The sequence below is a fragment of the Pseudorca crassidens genome, chromosome 15 (genome assembly GCF_039906515.1).
Source record: "Pseudorca crassidens isolate mPseCra1 chromosome 15, mPseCra1.hap1, whole genome shotgun sequence".
NCBI classification, from domain to species: Eukaryota; Metazoa; Chordata; class Mammalia; order Artiodactyla; family Delphinidae; genus Pseudorca; species Pseudorca crassidens.
The window spans coordinates 947,449-966,868 of NC_090310.1; the positions used below are offsets into that span (position 1 = coordinate 947,449).

Here is a 19,420-nt window from a genome sequence, read left to right on the forward strand (position 1 = left end):
AGTACCAGTTTGAGGAGTGGCTGCAGACCCCAAGAGCAGCCAGTATGTCCTCGCCAACTGGCCGCCGGCAGTTGACGGGCTGGAAATATTGGGGGGAACCCCACCCGGAGGTGTGGCGCTTTGCAGAGGACACGGCTGTCGCCGGCAGTCGGGCAGGGGGTTGCAGGGGGAAGGGAGGTTAGGAATCTTGACAGAACGGCTCTCAAATTGTGACTGGGAGCCGGCTCTATTATTTAATAATGCCTGAACACACAGTAATCATAATCATGATAGCGGGAGTCTTTTCCTCTGAGGACAGTTGGCCTTGTACAGAGAGCTCCCCTCCCCCCATGCGATCCTCCAAGTCAATCCTATTCCCAGTTCAAGGGTGCAGAGACAGGCCCAGACGCGACCACACAGAGGAGCCTTTGGAAGCCAAACTCTGCTGCTTCCCTCTCCGGGGCCCCTCGCTCCCCTCCTAGATTTGAGATGCCCAGGGGCCCCTTTCCCCTTGGCTAGGGGAGGAGGAGACCCTTTCAGGACTCGGGGCTCCAGACCGCTCCTGCCCACCACCTCCTTCACCCCAGAAGCCAGGAGGGGATAAGCGGTCAGGCTCACAGCCGCCCCCCAACCCCTGCCACAGCCCTGCCCCCCCGGCAGAGGTCCGGGCTGCAGGAGGCACTCCCAGGAGGGGCCTTGGCCTTGGGGAAGCTTTCTGGAGGGAGGGACAGGGACGGCTGCAGCCCAGCAGGGCCCTGAGAGCAGGTGCGTTGGTGGCACAGTGGAAGGCCAAGGAGGGGACCTGGGCTCTGCCTGGCCAGTGCCCTCCTCCCCGAGCCTCAGGTCCCTCATCCTCAAAGGGCAGCCGTGGTCAGCGCTGGGCAAGGGGAGGGCACCGCTGGCTGGGCCGAGGGCAGGAGTCATTTGTTCTTGGGTCAGCAAACATCCCCCCGCAAAGGCAGCCCCGTCACAGGCGTGGGGTGCCAATACCAGCCCTTCAGTTCCTAGAGAGCCCCACTGGCCTGCCCGTGGAGGGGTGGGGCCTGCAGCAGGTGCCCCATGGTCCGGCGCATCCAAGGTTCCAGCCCCCTACCTTTCTGGGGTCCGGGACTCTGGGGACACCTGTGAGGATCCTGAGGGGTAGTAAGTGCTGGGAGCCCCTCGAGGCTAGAGCTGCCCCTCACCTCCCTGCTGAGTAATTGATCTCGGGGCCCCAGTGTCCCTCAGTTTCCCTGGACCTTGGCCAGGGCCCCCTGAGTCTGCCCACGGCACGCCCGACCTCCAGCTCTCCGGAAGAAGGGGGCGGGGTGGACCCTGGGCCGGGAGGGGGGGCCCAGGCTCCTCCCTAAGAACCAGCTCTGCCCAGCTGGGCGATGGGCAGGTCTGTCTACCCCAGGCGTGGGCCGTGATGGCCACAGGGCTCTTCCCAGGGCAAAGAGGAGCAGTGTATCTGGGTAAGCAGCGCTGTCTCTGCCATAAAGCCGTCATCAAAGCACCATTTATTAAGGCCAACCAGGGACCGGTGCTGTGCGAAGGTCTTCACGGCCATCTAGAAACTGCACTCTCACACCAGTCCTGTGAGGTCGGCATAGTTCCCTCCATTTTATTTCATTTTTAATTTGATTCTGTAGTTTTGAATAGCTAATACATTTCACGGTCTGGCAGTCAGAATGACATAAGGAAGTTGACACAGCAATCTCGTTTCTATCCGCGCCCCATCGTCCCCCAACGGCCAAAGGCAACCCTTTTCCTTAGTTTCCTTTTTATCCTCCCAGGCTTCCTTCTGCAGGTACAGACATGAATACAGTCGCTGGCCCTCCACGGATACCGAACTCTGAGGGTGCTCAGGCCCGTTACATAAAATAACACAGTATTTGCATGAAACCTGTGCACATACACTTTCAATCATCTCTAGATTACTTATACAATACAATGTAAATGCCATGTAAATAGTTGCCAGTGTGTTGCAAACTCGAGTTTTTGCTTTTTGGAACTTTCCAGAATTTTTTCCCGCAAATATTTTCAGTCTGAGATTGGTTGCATCCCGGGACACGGAACCCAAAGGTACAGAGGACTGACAGTATACATTTTTATAACCCTCCCTTCCTTACGCTAAAGGTAGCACATCACACCCCCAGTTCTGCACCTTGATTTCTCATTTACAACAGACCCCGAGGTCTTCAGTATCAGTGTACGGGGATCTCCTGCATTCCTTTTGCATGGCTGTGTACTACTCTGTCACACAGGTGTCCCACAGTTTATTTAGCTGGTCCCTTGATGAGGACAGCTTGGTGGTCTCCCATCTTCCTTTATTATAGCCGCTGCCCCAATGCTGAGCTCGTACACCCCAAATTTCACATTTGACCAGGTGCGTGTGTGGCACAGATTTCCAGGAGTGAGATGGCTGGCTCAGAGGACAAGTAAGGTCCAAGGTAAGTATGGAAGAAGCTGCCAGATGCCCCTCCTGCGCCCTCCCCAGCAGTGTACTTGAGGGCCCGTTCGCCCAGCCCTGCCATCAGAGGAAGTGGTCTGACTCTTGGATTCTGACAGATGAGCGATGGCGTTGCAACGCCATTATCACGTGTGTTTTCTCTCATGCCAAACATCTTTCCTGTGTTTGTCATTTAGATGTCCTTTTCTATGAAAGATCCCTTTGTACCCTTTGTTCCTTTTTAATATTTATTTATTTCGGCCGCACCAGGTCTTAGTTGCAGCACACGAGATCTTCGTTGCGGCATGCAGACTTCTTAGTTGTGGCATGTGGGATCTAGTTCCCCGACCAGGGATCGAACCCCGGCCCCCTGCACTGGGAGCGCGGAGTCTTACCCACTGGGCCACTAGGGAAATCTCTCCTTTGCTCCTTTTTGTTTGTCTTTTTCTCTTACATTTCTAGGAGCCCTCTGTACATGAGGAAGACAGTCGCAGTCTATACTTTGTGTTGTGACTTGCTTATGGTGATTTTTGCCTCAAACCACTTTTATGTGTCTGGATTTTTAATCATGATTAGAAAAAACTTTCCCCGCTGCAAAGTTTGAAAGGAAGTCACTCACGTATTCTTCAATATTTTAATGCTTTTTTAATCTTATTCTTCTTATTGTGGTGACACACACATAACGTGATATTCACTATTTTAACCATTTTCAGTGTTTCAGTTCAGTGGCATCAAGTATGTTCTCATTGCTGTGCAACCACCGCCCTCCATTTCCAGAACCTTTTCATCATTTCATGGTTTCTTTTTAAAAATGTTAATTCTTTGATCCATTCAAAATGTATAATACTGCTGTACCGTGTGGGTAAACCGTGGACCCAACTTTATGTTTTACTAAATGGTTATCATGTTGTCTCAACATCATTTATTTAAAAAGCCCATCTTCATTTCATTTTATCAAGCCCATTTTATTTTTGTATTTATTAAAAATTTTTTTTTTATTTTGTATTGAAGTAAGTAGAGTTTTTTTATTTATTTACTTATTTTTGGCTGCGTTGGGTGTTCGTTGCTGTGCACGGGCTTTCTCTAGTTGTGGTGAGAGGGGCCTGCTCTTCATTGCAGAGCACAGGCTCTAGGCGTGTGGGCTTCAGTAGTTGTGGCTCATTGGCTCAGTAGTTGTAGCTCGTGGGCTCTAGAGTGCAGGCTCAGTAGTTGTGGTGCACGGGCTTAGTTGCTCCACGGCATGTGAGATTTTCCTGGACCAGGGATCAAACCCGTGTCCCCTAAATTGGCAGGCGGATTCTTAACCACTGCTCCACCAGGGAAGCCCCAGAGTAAGTAGAGTTGATTAACAATGTTGTGTTGGTTTCAGGTGTACAGAAAAGTGATTCAGTTATACATACACATGTATCCTTTCTTCAAATTCTCTTCCCATTTAGGTTATTACAGAGTACTGAGCAGAGTTCCATGTGCTGTACAGTAGGTCCCTGTTGGTTGTCTATTTTATTTTTCAAAATATTTGTTTAGTTGGCTGTGCTGGACCTTAGCTGCGGCGCGCAGGATCTAGTTCCCCGACCAGGGATTGAACCCAGGCCCCCTGCATTGGGAGCACAGAGTCTTACCCACTGCACCACCAGGGAAGCCCCTGGTTATCTATTTTATTTTATTTTTTAATACATTTTTAAAAATTTACTTTGTTTTTGGCTGTGTTGGGTCTTTGTTGCTGCACGCGGGCTTTCTCTAGTTGCGGTGAGCGGGGGCTACTCTTCGTTGTGGTGCACAGGCTTCTCATTGGGGTGGCTTCTCATTGCGGAGCACAAGCTCTAGGCGCGTGGGCTTCAGTAGTTGTGGCACGGGCTCAGTAGTTGTGGCTCGCGGGCTCTAGAGCACAGGCTCAGTAGTTGTGGCGCACCGGCTTAGTTGCTCCGCGGCATGTGGAATCTTCCAGACCAGGGATCAAACCCGTGTCCCCTGCATTGGCAGGCAGATTCTTAACCACTGCACCACCAGGGAAGCCCCTGGTTATCTATTTTATTTTTGTTTTCTTTATTTTTATTTATTTATTTATTTTGCAGTACGCGGGCCTCTCACTGCTGTGGCTTCTCCCGCCGCGGAGCACAGGCCCCGGATGCGCAGGCCCAGCGGCCATGGCCCACGGGCCCAGCCGCTTCGCGGCATGTGGGATCCTCCCGGACCAGGGCACGAACCCGCGTCCCCTGCATCGGCAGGCGGACTCTCAACCACTGTGCCACCTGGGAAGCCCCTGGTTATCTATTTTAAATATAGCAGTGTGTACACGTCAATCCCAAAGTCCCAATCATTCCCTCCCCAGCTCCTTCCCCGACGCCCCCCCCGCCCCCCACCCCCATAACCATAAGTTCCTTCTCTAAGTCTGTGAGTCTGTTTCTGTTTTGTAAATAAGTTTGTTTACCAAGCCCATTTTACAGTCGAGGAAACTAAGACCCAGAAGTGAACCGATGCGAACGGCTCCAGCACAGGTGTGATCTCTCTCTCCCAGGTCCACCTGATGCAGCCTCTCCAGGCCCTGCTTTCATGGTGTTGATGAAAGTGCTCTTAGTTTAGACAGTGCTCTTAGTAACCAAAGGTTACATGAAGAGACTGCGGTCCAGTTAGGGAAATGAGAACAGTGAGGAGAGAGTCAGTTACACTGATCACTCACTGCGGTGTCCTGCTGAGAGGGCCACAAAGCAACAGCCTCTGAGGACAGAGGGTGTGGGCTAAGGGAAGGGGAAACACCTTTCAAATTCCGGCTCTGAAAACATCCTGGAGAGATGGGCTGCTGCTGCTGCCGCTGTGTTTATTGGTAGCTGTTCCTGTTGAGGCCGGCAGCAAACTCCAGTGGGCCTGGCTGCCCCACGAGGCCAGGGCGCCCCAGCAGAGCAGGTCACTCAGAAGGAAGCCCACCCGTGGTACCGACTGCAAACCTCTCAGCACTTTCTCCCGTTCCCTGAGCAGCCTGAGATGGTGGGAGGCCTGCCCCCCTCTCCCAGAGCCTTGGCATTTTTCCCTGTTCTCTACTCAGAACTCAGACTTGTGGCCTCATTATTATTTCTGAGAAGGATCCAGAAACCGTCCAGGGGCTTGGCCTCCCATCCAAGTGCTGGGGAGGGGGTAGTGGGCCAGGCCGTGTGACTGGACGGGTCACCTCCCCAGCTTTGTCCTCCATCTGCAGCACGCGGAGGCTCTCCTCTCCTGGGGTGGCCCTGACCTGAGGCTGGGGAAGCATCCTGGTTCTGCCTTTGCAGAACCTGCAGGGTCTGTTTTCCCATGGCAACCATCAGCTGGGCCTTAGGTGGGCACTGTTCCAAGGGTCTTGGACCCCTAGACATAGAGGTTATGGGTTGAAGCCATTTATCACCATTTTATGTTGTTCTCTTTCCAATAGAAGAGAAGTAGTTCTCTTTACGCACATCTTGGTCAAGACGGGAAATCAAAAGAAAGATAGGGGCGCCTATCAGGAGGGGACGCCAGGTGCCCTTTCCTCATTTGTGGGGCCGGCCTACCCCACAGACAGGGAGGTGTGTGTGTCCCTGGACCCATCTCCTCTTGTGATAAGACCACTAGACCGTCCCCAGACACGGGCTTCCGCTGCGATCACTCCTGGGGAGGGCGGGGTCTCCGAGGGCCCTGGTGAGGCTAAGGGATGCGCGGGGGTGGGCGGTGGGGTGTTCAGGGTTAGGGTTAGGGGAGGCCAACTGGAGAATACGAATGTGGAGTCCAAACAGGAGCCTGCCCTTCCCCCGAGCTGAGAGAGGGCGAGCTCGAGGGAGAATGGGGGTGCTCCCGGCTCGGTTCGACGTGTGGGGACGACTGCCGCCACGTGTGGGGCGCAGGGCACGCCGGGGCCGCCACCACGCAGCGCGCGCTGCACCTGCGGTCATAGGTACCGCCCGCCCGCCTTGCACAGGTGGGCGCGGGGGCGGAGCCTCTGGGTGGTAGGAACCTTGGGGCGGGGCGTCGGCGCGCGGCGGCGGGCGGTGCCTCGGGTGGGCGGTGCGCTGGCGCGCGCGCGGCGGGTGGGCGGGGGCGGTGCGCGCGGTGGGCGGTGCGGCGTGACGCGCGCCGACGCCGATCCCGGAAGCGGTGTCAGATGCTGGGGAGCCGGGCGGGCGGGCTGGCGGCGGGCGGTGGGCGGCGGGGGGGACTTGTTGTTCTTCGCGAAGTCCGAGCCGGAGCGCGCGGCGGAGGCGGTGGCCGACGGGGAGCGCGAGAGTGAGCGCGAGCGCGAGGAGAGCGCGTGCCCGCGAGGAGCCGCCGCGCGCCCGCGCCCCCCGCGCGACGCCAGGTGAGGATCTGCCGGGCAGGGCTGGGCCAGGGGCCTGGGGCCGGGGGACCGGGCGGGGGGCGCCAGCCGCTGAGTCACGGCCCCCTCAGACCCGTGACCAAATTGGGCCGGACCCTGGGACTCCGACCCGGCCGGCGCACCTGCCGTCAGGTGTCCCGTCCCGAGCGCGCCGCGCGGGCTGGGAGCCTTCCTTCTGGGGAGGGGAGCGCGCCCCCGACCCCGGACCCCAACCCCGTGTCCGGAGGCGGCGGGCGCAGGGCGGGCCGGGAGAGGGCCGAGTGGGGAGCGCGGCGTTCCGGCGGGCCCGGTGCCCCCTCCCGGCTCGCCCCACCTGTTTTGCTCTCAGGCCCCGGAGATAAGCTCCGGGGGAAGCGGGGGCCACGTGCCGGGGAGCGCGTGGCGACCGGGGCGACTCGGGCCTCGCGCACCTGGGCGCTGCCCGGCTCGGCCGCGCGGTCCCGCCCCGGCGGCGCTCAGGCCCGGCCTGCGCTGCCCGCGCCCGGGTCCCCGCCGCGCCGAGGGTGGCCAGGGCGAAGAGAAGGGGCCTCGCCGACCGGGTCGCGGTCCGAGCAGCCGACCTGCCGGGGCTCACGGAGGGAGGCCTCGGTGTGGGAGCTTGGGGTGGGGAGGGGGACGGCGAACGCGTCACTTCCCGAACCCCATGGCTCGCGGCTCATTTTTCTCCTCTGTGAATGGGGTGTCTCCATCCCTTCTCACTGGAAATGCGGGTCCTTCGGTGCCTTTTCCGAGTTCAGGACACAGGCGATGTGTCAGTAGTCTGCCTGCTTCCACACACCTTCTCCGGAACCCGGGAGGGAGGGAAGTGTTGGGCTATGGCCCCGGGTCTGCGTTGGAAAAGCACATCGCTTTGCCCTCCGTCTCCTGTCTCCCGTTGTAGTATCCTCACGCGCCACGTGTCCTGGAGTCTTCACCCAAGCGGCACTTGCCCACATTCTGCCCACATTCCCGGAGCACTCGGTTCGGGTTGCTGGAAGTCCCCTGATCTCTTTCGTGTGTTAATGATTACGCTCTTGTTTACCTTCCCCACGGCCCTGGTAGCCCAGGCAGAAGGGAGCTCTTCCCCTAACAGTTCATTCAGAGTTGACCAGCACTCATCACCCCCTTGCCAGGTGCCTGGCCTCACTCGGGGAGCTCCCGCGACTCGCGTGCCCACACCCAGCCCATAGTGACAGATCAGTGGCTCCCCCGCAGTGTGGCTTGGCGGCCCCGCTGCCCTCCCCTTGCCCCTTTATTGGCATTGGCGAGGTTTTCCCGCACAGCGGTTGCTGCACAGGTGTCTTAATGAAGTACGGCTGTGTGCCATGTGTGCTGTCTCTGGAGCCCCGTCTCGAAGACTCATGTCTTCAGGGGGATGGCGCTTTTTAAAAAAGCATTTGTCTAAGCGGGGCGGGGGGGGGGGGGGGGCTGGGAAGCTGAAGGTGGGCTGTGCCGTGGGTGGGGCACACCTGCAGCTTGTTGCATCCTGGATGGTTGACACCTTTCGGAGAACTTCTCTCCCTGGGTCCAGTAGGAATGTTTGAGTCTGAGCTCGGTAGAGGGTGTCTGCTTTTATGACTTAAAGCTAGACGTCTCGCTCTTCCAAAATAAAACATTTATTAACTCAGAACCACAAGTGAGGCTTCTCCCCCGAGCGCCTTTGCCTCTTGTGCTCGAGCATAGCTGGCCTTTAAGGGCTGGCTTCCAAGTTCAGCATCGCTCACTTTCAAGGTGGTTGCTAAAAATGGGAGTTGAATCGAGGCTACTGGGGAAGTCGGCTCCGGGGCTTGCTGCGTCCCAGCCCTTTTTCCAGCCCTGCAGCTGAGGCTGCCTCGGAGCCAGGTCGTTTTCCGGACCATTCTTTGTCCCCCGCGGTGCATTCTTTCACTCTCTGGCTCTGCCGTCGCTGCGGAGTTTGTTTACAATCTCGGGCAACCTAGAATTCCTGCCCGTGTCCTGGCTGTTCCCGAGTCTAAAGGTTTCTGGACGGACTTTCTGGATGTCGGGTCCAGTCCACACGGGAAATGGAGCCCCGGCCAGCTGGGAGCGTCCTCTGTGTGGCCGCTCCTCAGAGCAGTAAACAGTGACTCACCCTCCCCTCTGCTCCCCGCCCCCTGTTCTCTGCTAATGGAAGATGCATTGCTCCGCTGTTTACTTTTGCTTTTTATAAGTCACAGACTCATCATGTTTCCTCTTTCTTACAGTGTCAGGAAATTGAAAGTGTCATCTTAAAATTGTAGGATTCTAGAGCAGGTAGAGATGAACCTGTGTGGTCTCAGTCCACACACACACACACACACACACACACACACACACACACTCCATTTTATGTGAGGAAACTGAGCCCCGAGCCTCCTCGCTGGCCTGTGGGGCGGGGTCCCGTGTCCGGGGTCTGTGCAGCACCTGCCTGCCTTTCTGCGCTGCCTGTCTGGGTGCCCTGGGCCAGGGGGCAGAGAGGAGACGGGGTGGAAGCCGCCCCAGGCCCCCTCCCTTCAGCGCAGTGCTCACACACTTGCTTATGCAGCAGACCTCTCACCTGCCAGGAGTGGGGGGAGCAGGTAGGTAGGAGGGTCCGCTGCTCTCCATCCAGCGAGGGAGGCAGGGCTTGGACACAAGGACCAGGTCTTGGGCTCAGCCGTCGACGTGTGCTCAGGAGGGGGCACCCCCCTAACCACAGGGAAGGCAGGGGAGTCTTTCTGGTGATGCCAGGGTTGGGGGAGGGGAGGGCAGGGGGCTCAGAAGTGGGAGGGTACCCAGCACAGATTTGGGGGGGGCTGGCATGGTGACAGGTGGTCAGGAGAGAGGCGGGCTCAGGAGGGACTCTGACCAGGGGGGCTCCCTCTGCCTGCTTGGAGGGGCTGCATTTGAGGGACCGAGATAGGAATACAGACGAGACGCAGGGGGCCTGGGCCCAGGCGGTGCTGTAGGGCCGGAGCGTCTACAGGGTGATGCAGGCCGAGCCTAGCAGGTGGGCATGGAAGGAGGGGTGAGGCCTGGGGGGCCATCACCACCTGAGCTGGAGACCCAGGAGGAGGGCAGGTGTGGAGAGAGGGTGAGCTCCGGGGCCCGTGCAGGCATCCCTGGCTGGACTTGGAGGTTGGGCTGGTTGGAGCCCTGCATGGCACAGCTGGGCTGGGGGAGAGCAGAAGCCAGAAGGGGACCCCCCGGGGGCTTGAGGGGATCAGGGCCTGGCCTGAAGCTCCGTGGCAGGAGCAGAGGGTCACGGGGAGTGGCGGGTGCGGGGCGGCGGTCCGCCTGCTGTCAGCCCGGCAGCTGCCTGAGTCACCTCTGGACGTAGCCAGGATGACACAGCTTCCTTGGGCTGCAAAGGCAAGGTGACCAGACGTCCTCCGAGGCAGGCAGACAGTCACGTCTTGCCGGAGGGCGGCCAGCCAGGGCCAGCCTGGAGGCTGGGTGCAGGCCGGGCTGGTGGGGTGCGCGTAGAGGTGCGGCAGGACACACACCCCGTCTTGCGGAGCTGGGGCTGGGCGGTGGGAGCCCTTCTGGTCCTGGGACCTGTCTTCAGCTCGTTCGTTCGTGGGATGAGTCGATGTGTGCTTGTTTGGGAGATGGGTGCCCGCTGTGCGGCCAGAGCGGGGGCCGCCGCCGCACGGTGGCTTCTGGCTTTGGGGTCCGCTCTCGGCTGCGGGAGTGGGAACCTGCCCTCCCTCCTCCTCCCCCTCCTCTGACCTGACACCCTCGAGGCCTGGGAATGGCAGGGCTGCTCCGTCCGCTTGTCTTGGGCTGAGGGGCACAGGCACGGGCCGCACAGGAGCAGTGTTTCGAGGGCCCACCCTGCTCGGTATCAGAGACGCGGCTTCTCACGCGCAGGCTCACGATCTGGGCAGGCGGGCTAGTCGTCCAGTCTAGGCGCGAATCTGAAACTCTAGAACCTCCCTTGCTCCTAGGTAATCCAAACCCGGGGCTGTTCGGGTGGGTCAGTGCTCCTGTCAGCCACTGGCTCCCCTGATGGAGAAAATGTCCCCCGGGCCCTGGACCCCGGCCCAGCCCCTCGAGGGCCGGAGCACACGGGGGACGGCCAGGCCATGAGTCACCTCAGGAGCTAGGTCACAACTGAGGAAGGGGTTTGTGAGAGGGAAGGTAAGAAGTGGTCCTGGCCCAGGCCCACCTGCCTTCCGGAAGAGCAATCCTGAACTGTCAGACCTGGCCGCCCTGCCCTGCCCTGTTCCTAATGGGCCCGGAAGGGGAGGGACGCCCCAGCCCCCGAAGGCCCTCCAGACCACGCGGTCACCTGAATTGCCTCCATCTAGTCTGCTGGGGTTCCCTTTTCCTGGAGAGGAAGCCCTCTTCCGTGTTCAGCTGTAGGTGAGAATGGAGTTTCCGGCTTTGGGTTGAAAACCAGCCTTAGTTAGGCTGACGGTCGCCTGGAAGGTGTTCTGGGGTAGAAGTGCTGGCTGCACGCTGTCTGGCCCAGCAGCTCCTTCAGGGCTTGGGGAGGGGGCAAGCGGAGGGCAGCCCCGCCATCCAGGCTCCCAGCCCAGCGCTGGCCACCGAGCTTCTGGGGTGAGCCCACCAGGACGAGCCCAAGGGCTCTCTGCACGTGTGTCGCCAGGTTCTGTTACTTGGCGGCAGTGCCCGGGCGTCCTTCCTTGTACGGGGCTGTTGAAAAGACGTGTGGGGTGACCAGGCTCCGATGCGGCGGCGCTGGGCGCCCCTGCCCGTGCCCAGCTGCTGTCTCCCACCCCAGCCGGTTCCAGCCGAGTCCCAGAAAGCAGTTCGTCCTGTGTGAGCTCTGCTGGCCCATGAGGTTGCCTGATGTTCCGTGGTTCACAAATACCCTTTGAGGGCAGTTGTTTCAAAATCAGGTGTTTTATAAACTCTTCTTCACACCTACAAAACTCTTCTCCGAACCTCTTTCCAAGAGCGAGCTGTTGTTTTTCTGAAGTCAGAAGTGACGTGAGGTCGATACTTTGTGTGTTTTGGGTGTTGGGCGAGAGGCGAGTAACCGTGCCGCTCCTGTCCCTGTGCCGAGTCTGCGGAAGGGCCCTCTGCCCCTGGGCCTGACTTTGGTGTGAGCCCCTTGGGCAGGCACCGGGCCGGGAGGAGCAGGTCCCTGAGGAGGGGGCGGAAGCCAAGGCAGTGGGGGTCATGATGCTGAGCAGGGCGGTGGGTGTCTGCTCCCGCCCCGGACTTGCCACCTTTCCGCAGGGCCGGGGTGCTGGTACAGGCCCTGCAGCCCGGGGGGTTGAGAGCGCGGCCCTCGGCCGGAGTGTCTCTCACGGCGTCACCTGCGTGGCCCAGCTGAGGACATTTGGCACTGGGGCCCTTGGTTCTGATCCCCTCATTTTTCAGAAGGGACGATCGAGACCCACAGAGAGAAGGGGGTCTGCTCCATCACCCCCAGAGGGAGACCAGCCCCTCGGCTCCATATTTGCACACATTCGCGCCATCTGCTTGGACACAGAAGGCCTGAGGACTGAGGAAAGGTCCCTGAGGTCAGACCCCGGCTGGGACCCCAGCCGGACCACTCTCTCCCGTCTCTGCCGGGGCTCCTCGCCCGTGGTCCTGGGCCCCAGTAGCCCAGGTGGTGGACGAGGTGGGCTCAGAGCCGGTGGACGTAGCCTGAGGGTCTGCCTGGGCGACCTTGACCTGGTGGACAAGGGCGCCTAACGCTCGTGGGACCTGTGCAGAGGGCAGGGGGCCGAGCCCACGGGGTGCTGAGGCCCAGGCCTATGCACATCCTGGGAATGGGCGACCCACCAGGCAATGTCACGGTGGGCAGGTCCCCAGGGGAGGCGTCCCTGCCCTGAAGGTGCCCGGGTCCTGGCCAGGCCGGTACGTTACTGAGGGTCTGCTCGGGGTCCGAGCGTAGCCCCCCCTGCCCCCCCCTTCCTTTTCCCACCGGGTGGGAGCTGGTCCGGGTGGGTGGGCGGGGCCTCAGGCTGTGGGAATGTGAGCCCAGCTCTGTAAACAGCTGGTGACTCACCGCCCAGCTATGCCCTGGCGTGCTGAGAGCGAGCTGGAATGATAGCCGCTCGTCCTGGAGAAGTTTCTCATGGCCTCCCAGCCGCCTGGCCCACCAGCCCTCCTAGTGGCTTCTCCAGCCCAGCGTTGACCCCTGCACCGGAGGGAGGGGCGGCCCGTGGGGCACTCTTGGGTCCCCCCAGATGCCAGGGGTCAAGCCACAGTCAGGAAGCAGCTCTTACTTCCCTACTAGGATTGCCCCAGGAGCGGCTGCATGTCTGTCTCGAGCACACATGTAGCTGCGAGGAGAACAGAGGGGCACGGCTCCCCCCGGAGGCCACACTGGCCCTGCTGCCGTCCTGTTCTCCCGCACCAGCGCCCGGGAGAGTGGCTGTGCTGCCGGGGCCGACCAGGGGTCCAGAGACCTGGGTGCTGAGACCCTCTGGTGGTGAAGGGTGGCGGGCCGCGGAAGCAGGGTGGATGGGTGGAGGGTCCAGGCAGTGCTACAGCGAGGGTCTCAGGGCTGCGGGAGAAGGCCGTCCCCAGGTCTCCCTCACCTTGAGATGGAGGCTTTGCTGTGGCTCCATCTCTGGCCCCAAGACCCTCCTTGGGTGTTTCTCTGCCGTTCTCTCTGCTCAGTTCACCTCATCCGGCGTTCGGAACTCGGGGGGCAGACCCCGACCCTGTAAGCTGGAGACACGGCGCACCAGCGAGTCGGGCCGGTCCTCCGCATGCCTCCCCCAGCCGCAGGCATGAGGGGCCTGCTTGCTGCCCCACAACCTGCGCTGTCTGCTCGGCCTGCCCCAAGCCATTGTTGCTGTGGGCTTCTCTGTTTCCATGACGACCATGGGGGGTTGGCTACTTCCCAAGGTCGCCATGGCAACTATCAGAGGGGAATCATGCTTGGGATGCTTTGGCTGGCTTTTTCATGAATGATTAGAATGTGTGACACAATGCAGACGCGAAAACGAGAAGGGCGGGGCGGGCGGCCGGGGCTGGCGGGCGGCAGAGACGGCTCCCGCCAGACGGTCAGTGAGCTCTGGAGGTCCCTGGTCGCAGGCTGGCTGGCGTAGGGAGCCCCCGCCCACGCTCTGGGCCTCAGGTCGTGGCTGTGGGGCAGCCTAGGTGAAGGTGGTGATGTCACAGCTGCAGTGCCCTTGGTGGAGGTAGGTCTGTTGGGGAGGGTGGGGCCTGGCCAGGGCGGGCACGGGGCTCCCCCTAACCCGTAATTACGGTGAGCTCAGCAAGCCAGGGGCTCCCCACCTGGCCTCTCGGGGGGCCAGGTGGGCCCAGAGTGATGGGGTCTTGCCAGGGCAGGGGCTGTCCCTGGGGCCAGTGGCGATTCACAGGGGCTAGGTGTGGCCTTTCGGGAGAGGGCTTTGCTACGGCGCACTTGGACCCCTGAACATGGCGTCCTGCCACAGGTGCAGACGTCTAGCTTGGGGCCGGAGGCAGAGCAGGAAGCGGCCGCTGCTTCTGCCCGGTGCCAGCCCGCGGCGCTGGCGCTCATGGCCCGGGCCCAGTGGGCGGGGGCAGTGTGGGACAGCCGTGGCTGCCAGGCCCCAGACAAAGTGCACGCAGGCCGCTCTCGGGCCGCTGCTGGAGTTGGGGGTGTGGGCAGGTGTCCTCCCGGGCCCCCTGGGCAGTGGCTCAGGACCCCCAGGATGCCCCTGCTTGCAGGGTACTGTGACTGGACAGTGCAGAGCGGGGAGCTGAGCCTCCTCGGGGCATCCCTGCAGGGGGTCGTCCCTGCTTTGGGTCACCTGTGCCCAGTCAGGAACTCATCACACTCGCTTCTGTGCTCTGTGATTTTCAGTTACCATTTCCAAGCGGTTCTGTCCGGGTGACTGTACCCAGGTTATGACGACTAATCCCAAAGCGAACAAGGCGTTGAAGGTAAGGGGGTGGGATGGGCACAGGCCCGGGAAGGTCCCTCCCGGCCCCCGAAGCCCCTGTCCCAGGACCGCCCTAGAGTTGAGGAAGGAAGCCTGTCACCGGGCGTGGGGAGGGGCCGTGGGCTGGAGGAAGTACCTTTGGGAGAAGTGATGCTAGAGTCGCGGGCTGTGGCTTCGGGAGACGCCGGCCCTGGCGCCTGGGGGTGGAGGGGTGGGTGCCTGCCGGCCAAGACGTACTTGTCACCCCAGCCCCGGACGTGGGCAGGGTGGCGTCTGGTTCCACAGAGCCCCTGGTGGGGTGCCCGTGAGCGGGTGCTGCAGCTCCGAGCCTGGTGCCGTGGGTCCGCGCCAGGCGCTGCCTCCCTGGGGCTGGCCGTTTCCCTGCTTAGGAGCAGAGCTGGGTCTGGCCGGAGTCAGCTCTCTGTGCGTCTGTGGGCTGTGCCCTTCCAGGCGCCTCCTGGGGTCCCGCTGGGTCCACGTAGCCTTGTCCCACCGGCCTTGGCGGGACCTAACGGGCCTGAGGGGTGCAGAGGGAGGGGTTGCCGCCAGCCCCGCACCAGGCACTGGAGAGTCCCGGGGCAGCACAGCCGGGCCGCGGCCTCGTGGGGTTTGGGCGACAGAGGGCGACTGGCTCTCGGCCGGGCATGGCCGACAGCATCCCTCAGGGGACACCCTGCCCCGTACCGCGTGCACGATGCCGGGCGACCCCACGGCGCCCGTCCCCGTTCCGGGGTGGAGGCCGGGCCGGCCTGGGGCGCAGAGGGGAAAGGGGCCGAGCCCTGGCGCCCGTGGCATGTGTTCCGGTCCCCGCCCCGACCACGAGCTGCGGCCCCACAGGTCAAGAAGGAGGCGGGCGAGAACGCCCCGGTGCTCGGCGACGATGAGCTGGTGTCCATGTCGGTGCGGGAGCTGAACCAGCATCTGCGCGGCCTCACCAAGGAGGAGGTGGTCCGCCTGAAGCAGCGGCGCCGCACGCTCAAGAACCGCGGCTACGCGGCCAGCTGCCGCATCAAGCGCGTGACCCAGAAGGAGGAGCTGGAGCGCCAGCGGCTGGAGCTGCAGCGGGAGGTGGAGAAGCTGGCCCGCGAGAACAGCAGCATGAGGCTCGAGCTGGACGCCCTGCGCTCCAAGTACGAGGCCCTGCAGACCTTCGCCCGCACCGTGGCCCGCGGCCCCGTCACGCCCACCAGGGTGGCCACCACCAGCGTCATCACCATCGTCAAGTCCGCCGAGCTCGCCTCCGCCTCCGTGCCCTTCTCGGCCGCCTCCTAGTGCCCGGCGGGGGGCGCGGGGTGCTGGTCGAGGGCCCCACGGGGAGCGGACCCCTTCACGCCGGAGTCAGATCGCGGACCTGTGCCGGGCTCGGGCCGGGGCTGGAAAAGAGTAGGTTCCCGGGGGCCCGAGTGCCACCTGCTCTGCACACGCACGCGCCCACGCGGCCCGCCTTCCCCCGGGCCCTGCTGCCTCGCTCAGGGCCGTTTCCAGGGCTCTGTCTTACACTGGGGGAGTTGGGATGTGTGGAGGGAAGGTCCTTGGGAGGTTCGCGGCCCAGACGTCTTCCGCCCCTCCCACGAGCAGCGCGTCCGTCCCCCGCTCGGCCCCCCGGCCGGTGCAGGACCCCCTCACCGCCCTGGGTGCCCCAGGAGGAACCGTGCCCCAAGGGGTCCGAACACCCGGGATCCTGTGCCCCGTGAGCGGGTGGAGGAAGGGCTGCATGTGCATGAGAGCGTGTGCGAGCCTGTACACACGAGTGCGTGCAAGCGCATGTGCACGTGTACCTGTCCTCCCGTCAGCGTGCCAGTAGCGCCGGGGACCTTGGGGAGTGGCTCGTTAATGGGGCTCGGGTGAGCCTTGGGCTTTCCCCTCTGTGTTGGGTGACCTAGGGCAGGTCCCCATCGCGGAGCAGCAGCCGCCTGGCCGGGGAGGCGGAGCCCTGTGTTCCGTGTGGAACAGGTGTGAAGGCGGCGGCGGCAGCCTCAGGCACGGGCCACGGAGCTGGGCAGCGGCGCCCGTGGTCCTGCCCGTGGGTCCTGCTGCTGGAGGAGGTGAGAGCAGGGAGGAGGGTGGGGTTGGAGAAAGAGGAGTGTGGACGGTGGGGGGAGGTGACGACGGGGGCGGCGCTGGGCTGGAAAGGTGGCAAGGACCAGCTGCCGGGAGTGCTCGGAAGGTGTGTCGGCAGAGGACACGGGGACTCTGCAACCTTGGTGCTTAATCATCACCTGGACCCTTCACCCGCTCTTCCTTTCTGGCACTCGGAGCCACTGATGACTGGGGGGCCTTTGCTGGGGTGTCCTTTCCCAGAGAGCCGCTGCGGGGCTTCCCGCGTGGCTAGGCAGGGGCCGCCCCTTCCTGCCCCACCTGGGAAGATGCCGGGGCCGAGGGGTGGGCGGCGAGCCCCGAGCCCACCACAGGCCAGAAGCCCTGGGCCCCAGCTCGTGGTTTCCTCTTGGCTTGCCTCCGCGCAGGGTGCCAGCCGTCCCAGGAGGAGTGGGGGGAGGGGGAGGGCCCCAAGGGCTACAGCCAGAAAGCGCGCCCCTGTCCTGGGAGAGCGCGCGGGGTCTGGGGCGTCTGGGTCCTTCCGGAGCCACGGCCGGTGTGTAAAGAAGCTGTTGATACCATAGCCATGGTAGGTAATCCACATTGGATGTCAGTAAGGACCACGGGGATATTTAAAAGAGAGAGAAGTATATATATATATAAAATTATATACATTTTATCGTACAGATTTTCATACCTTTTCTTCCTATTTGATACTGTAAGCCTCTAGGGCAGAGCTGCCTGGGAGTGTGGGTGGGAGCGGGGCCACCGCCCGCGCCTGGCTTCTTAAGCTGGCCGCGCTCGCCGCCCACCGCTGCCCTTGGGCCGCGCCCCGGCCGGGTGCCCCGCGGGGAGGGCGGGCGGCCCGGGCTCTCCGAGCACCCGATCCCGCAGCCTCCACTCCCCGGGACCAGGCCTGGGAGACCAGCGTGATCCCTCCCCCTCCTCTCAGAGCGTTGAAATTTCATTGTCACAGTTTTAATATATGGATGTTTTAATTTAAGAAAACAGGCCCAGCCCCCTGGCCGGGGGGGCTGGTTTCCCGTCCCCCGTGCTTCCGGTTCGCTCCCCCGGGCGACAGGGCCCTGCCTAGCCCCGCTCCTGTTTCCCGCACCTCTGGCCTCTCAGCAGTTTCATTTCAATATTTATTTTTGTGCTGCTTTCATCATGGTATAAATTATTGAGAAGAGCCCCTGTGTCGTGGCCCTGTGGTGTGGCGTGCGGCCCGCGCCCGCGCGTCCCCTCCCGGCCACACCTAATTTATTGCTGTACCTCTCCGCGTGACGCTTTTGTACCTTTCAATAAAGAGTTTTCTGGTTTCACGTTGTCTTGCTGCACGGTTGGCGCTTTGGGCCAACCCTCCCTCCTTCCCTGGCCCGGGGGGGGCGCTGTGGACCGCTGCCTGCGCCGCCCCCCATCCCGGCCCCCGTGGCTGGAGCCCCCCCGGGGGTGGGGTCGCCGTCAGATGCTGCTTGTGAGTGGGTCTCCAGGGCTGCGCGCGGAGGGCTCAGGCAGGTGGAGGCAGGCGGGCTCCCTTTCTAGGTGGTGGGTGGAGTTCCCAAGGCCCCTACTGCCCTGACGAGGAGCCCCTGTCGGTGGACGCGGCCCCCCTTCCCAGGCGGGGGCTCTAAGGTGAGCTCGCAGTGGGTGGGAGAGATGGGGTCTGCCTGGGGCCGAGGGCAAAGCCAGTAAGCAGACTCCCCTGAAAGCCAGAGCCGGGGGCCCGGCCAACTGGGCCTGCTGGCGGGGGAGCGGGCGCCCTGTCCTCGGGATGCTGCCCCCTCCTTACCCCCCTGACCTTGGAGGGTCAGGTGGGTCAGCACTTGGTCTTGGCCTCTGAAGGAGGGTCAAGCTTGCCAGGAGATCTGCTGCTCGTTGGGGTTTCTGAACACGGGCAGCCCTCCCGCGCCCCCCCGCCCCGCCGGGCTGACTGGGGTGGCACCTCGTAACCAAGGGACTGTGCTTCAGTGCCAGCCACTGGGCTTGAGCCCCACCCCCAGCTTCCGTGTGGCCTCCGCCGGCTCCTTCCCCGCCAGCCCCCGAGCTCCCTTCTGCGGAATCAGGTGCGGGGATGGACGCGCTCGGCACAGTGCGGTCGCTGTCTTCCCCCAGCTGAGCAGACCCCCGTAGCAGCCCCGGGAGAGCCCGCACCCCAGCCGGCTGCTCCCGGGAGCCCCCTGGGTGTGTCCCTGAGACCAGAGCTGGCAGCAGCCTCTGGGTGCAGGCTGGGGAGTCACGACCCCGCCCGGCGCTGGGCTCCAGGGAGGTTGTTAAAGGGTTCCTGCCTCCAGGCCGCCCAGCTGCTCTGGGGGCCGCCACCCTGTGGCGTGGACCGCTAGGGCCATTTCACAGGTGAGAACACCGAGGCCAGAGCATGTGGGTGAGACAACCGGCCTCCGTGGCCACCCCTGGCCCCACGCAGTGCGGCCTGGAATCGGGAACCGGGTTTTCGTCAGAGATGGAGAGGTGGCCCGCGGTCCCCTCGGAGCACCCATGCTTCCCCGTCAGCAGGGCCAGGCCCGTGAGGCCGGCAGCCCCTCTGACCTGCTCTGAGGCTCTGTCCCACCTGCAGGTGTGTCGTCCTCACTGCTTGACTTTGTTATGTCGGAAGCGCCTGGCCACGGGCAGAGGGGCCGGTGGGGCTGGGACCGGTGGGCAAGCAGCCCCTCTTGCCAGCTCCGTGACCGCAGGCAAGTGGTTCCACCTCCCTGGGCCTCGGCCACCCGCCCGGGGCCGTCGTGAGGACCGCGCGTGTGACAGTGCTGGCCCGGCCCTTGGCACACGGCGGGTGCTCCCAGAGCGCCAGGCCTGCCTGAGAGCACCCCAGGACCGCACGCTGTGTCGGGGTCTCCA

The 19,420-nt window shown here is 62.4% G+C and overlaps 1 protein-coding gene across 3 annotated transcripts; it reads left to right on the top strand.

Annotated features, from left to right (window-relative positions):
• The first annotated feature begins 6,542 nt into the window (after positions 1–6,542).
• MAFK (MAF bZIP transcription factor K) lies at positions 6,543–17,889 on the top strand. 3 transcript variants are annotated; one of them, XM_067705304.1, is made up of 3 exons: positions 6,543–6,713; positions 14,452–14,531; positions 15,368–17,889. In XM_067705304.1, exons 2-3 carry the CDS (start codon positions 14,496–14,498, stop codon positions 15,800–15,802), a joined length of 471 nt encoding a protein of 156 aa, XP_067561405.1. In that variant the 5' UTR covers positions 6,543–6,713; positions 14,452–14,495; the 3' UTR covers positions 15,803–17,889. The 3 variants fall into 3 exon arrangements, with proteins under 3 accessions (XP_067561405.1, XP_067561404.1, XP_067561406.1); XM_067705303.1 differs by lacking the exon at positions 6,543–6,713 and adding an exon at positions 8,142–9,268; XM_067705305.1 differs by lacking the exon at positions 6,543–6,713 and adding an exon at positions 9,425–13,801.
• Positions 17,890–19,420: the final 1,531 nt, after the last annotated feature.

Bases quoted from the DNA above. Each gene is read 5' to 3' on its own strand.
- MAFK (XM_067705303.1), top strand. From the start codon at position 9,229: ATGCAGCAGACCTCTCACCTGCCAGGAGTGGGGGGAGCAG. The intron at 9,269-14,451 runs GTAGGTAGGAGG...TGTGATTTTCAG, and splicing joins GCCAGGAGTGGGGGGAGCAG to TTACCATTTCCAAGCGGTTC. The intron at 14,532-15,367 runs GTAAGGGGGTGG...GCGGCCCCACAG, and splicing joins AAGCGAACAAGGCGTTGAAG to GTCAAGAAGGAGGCGGGCGA.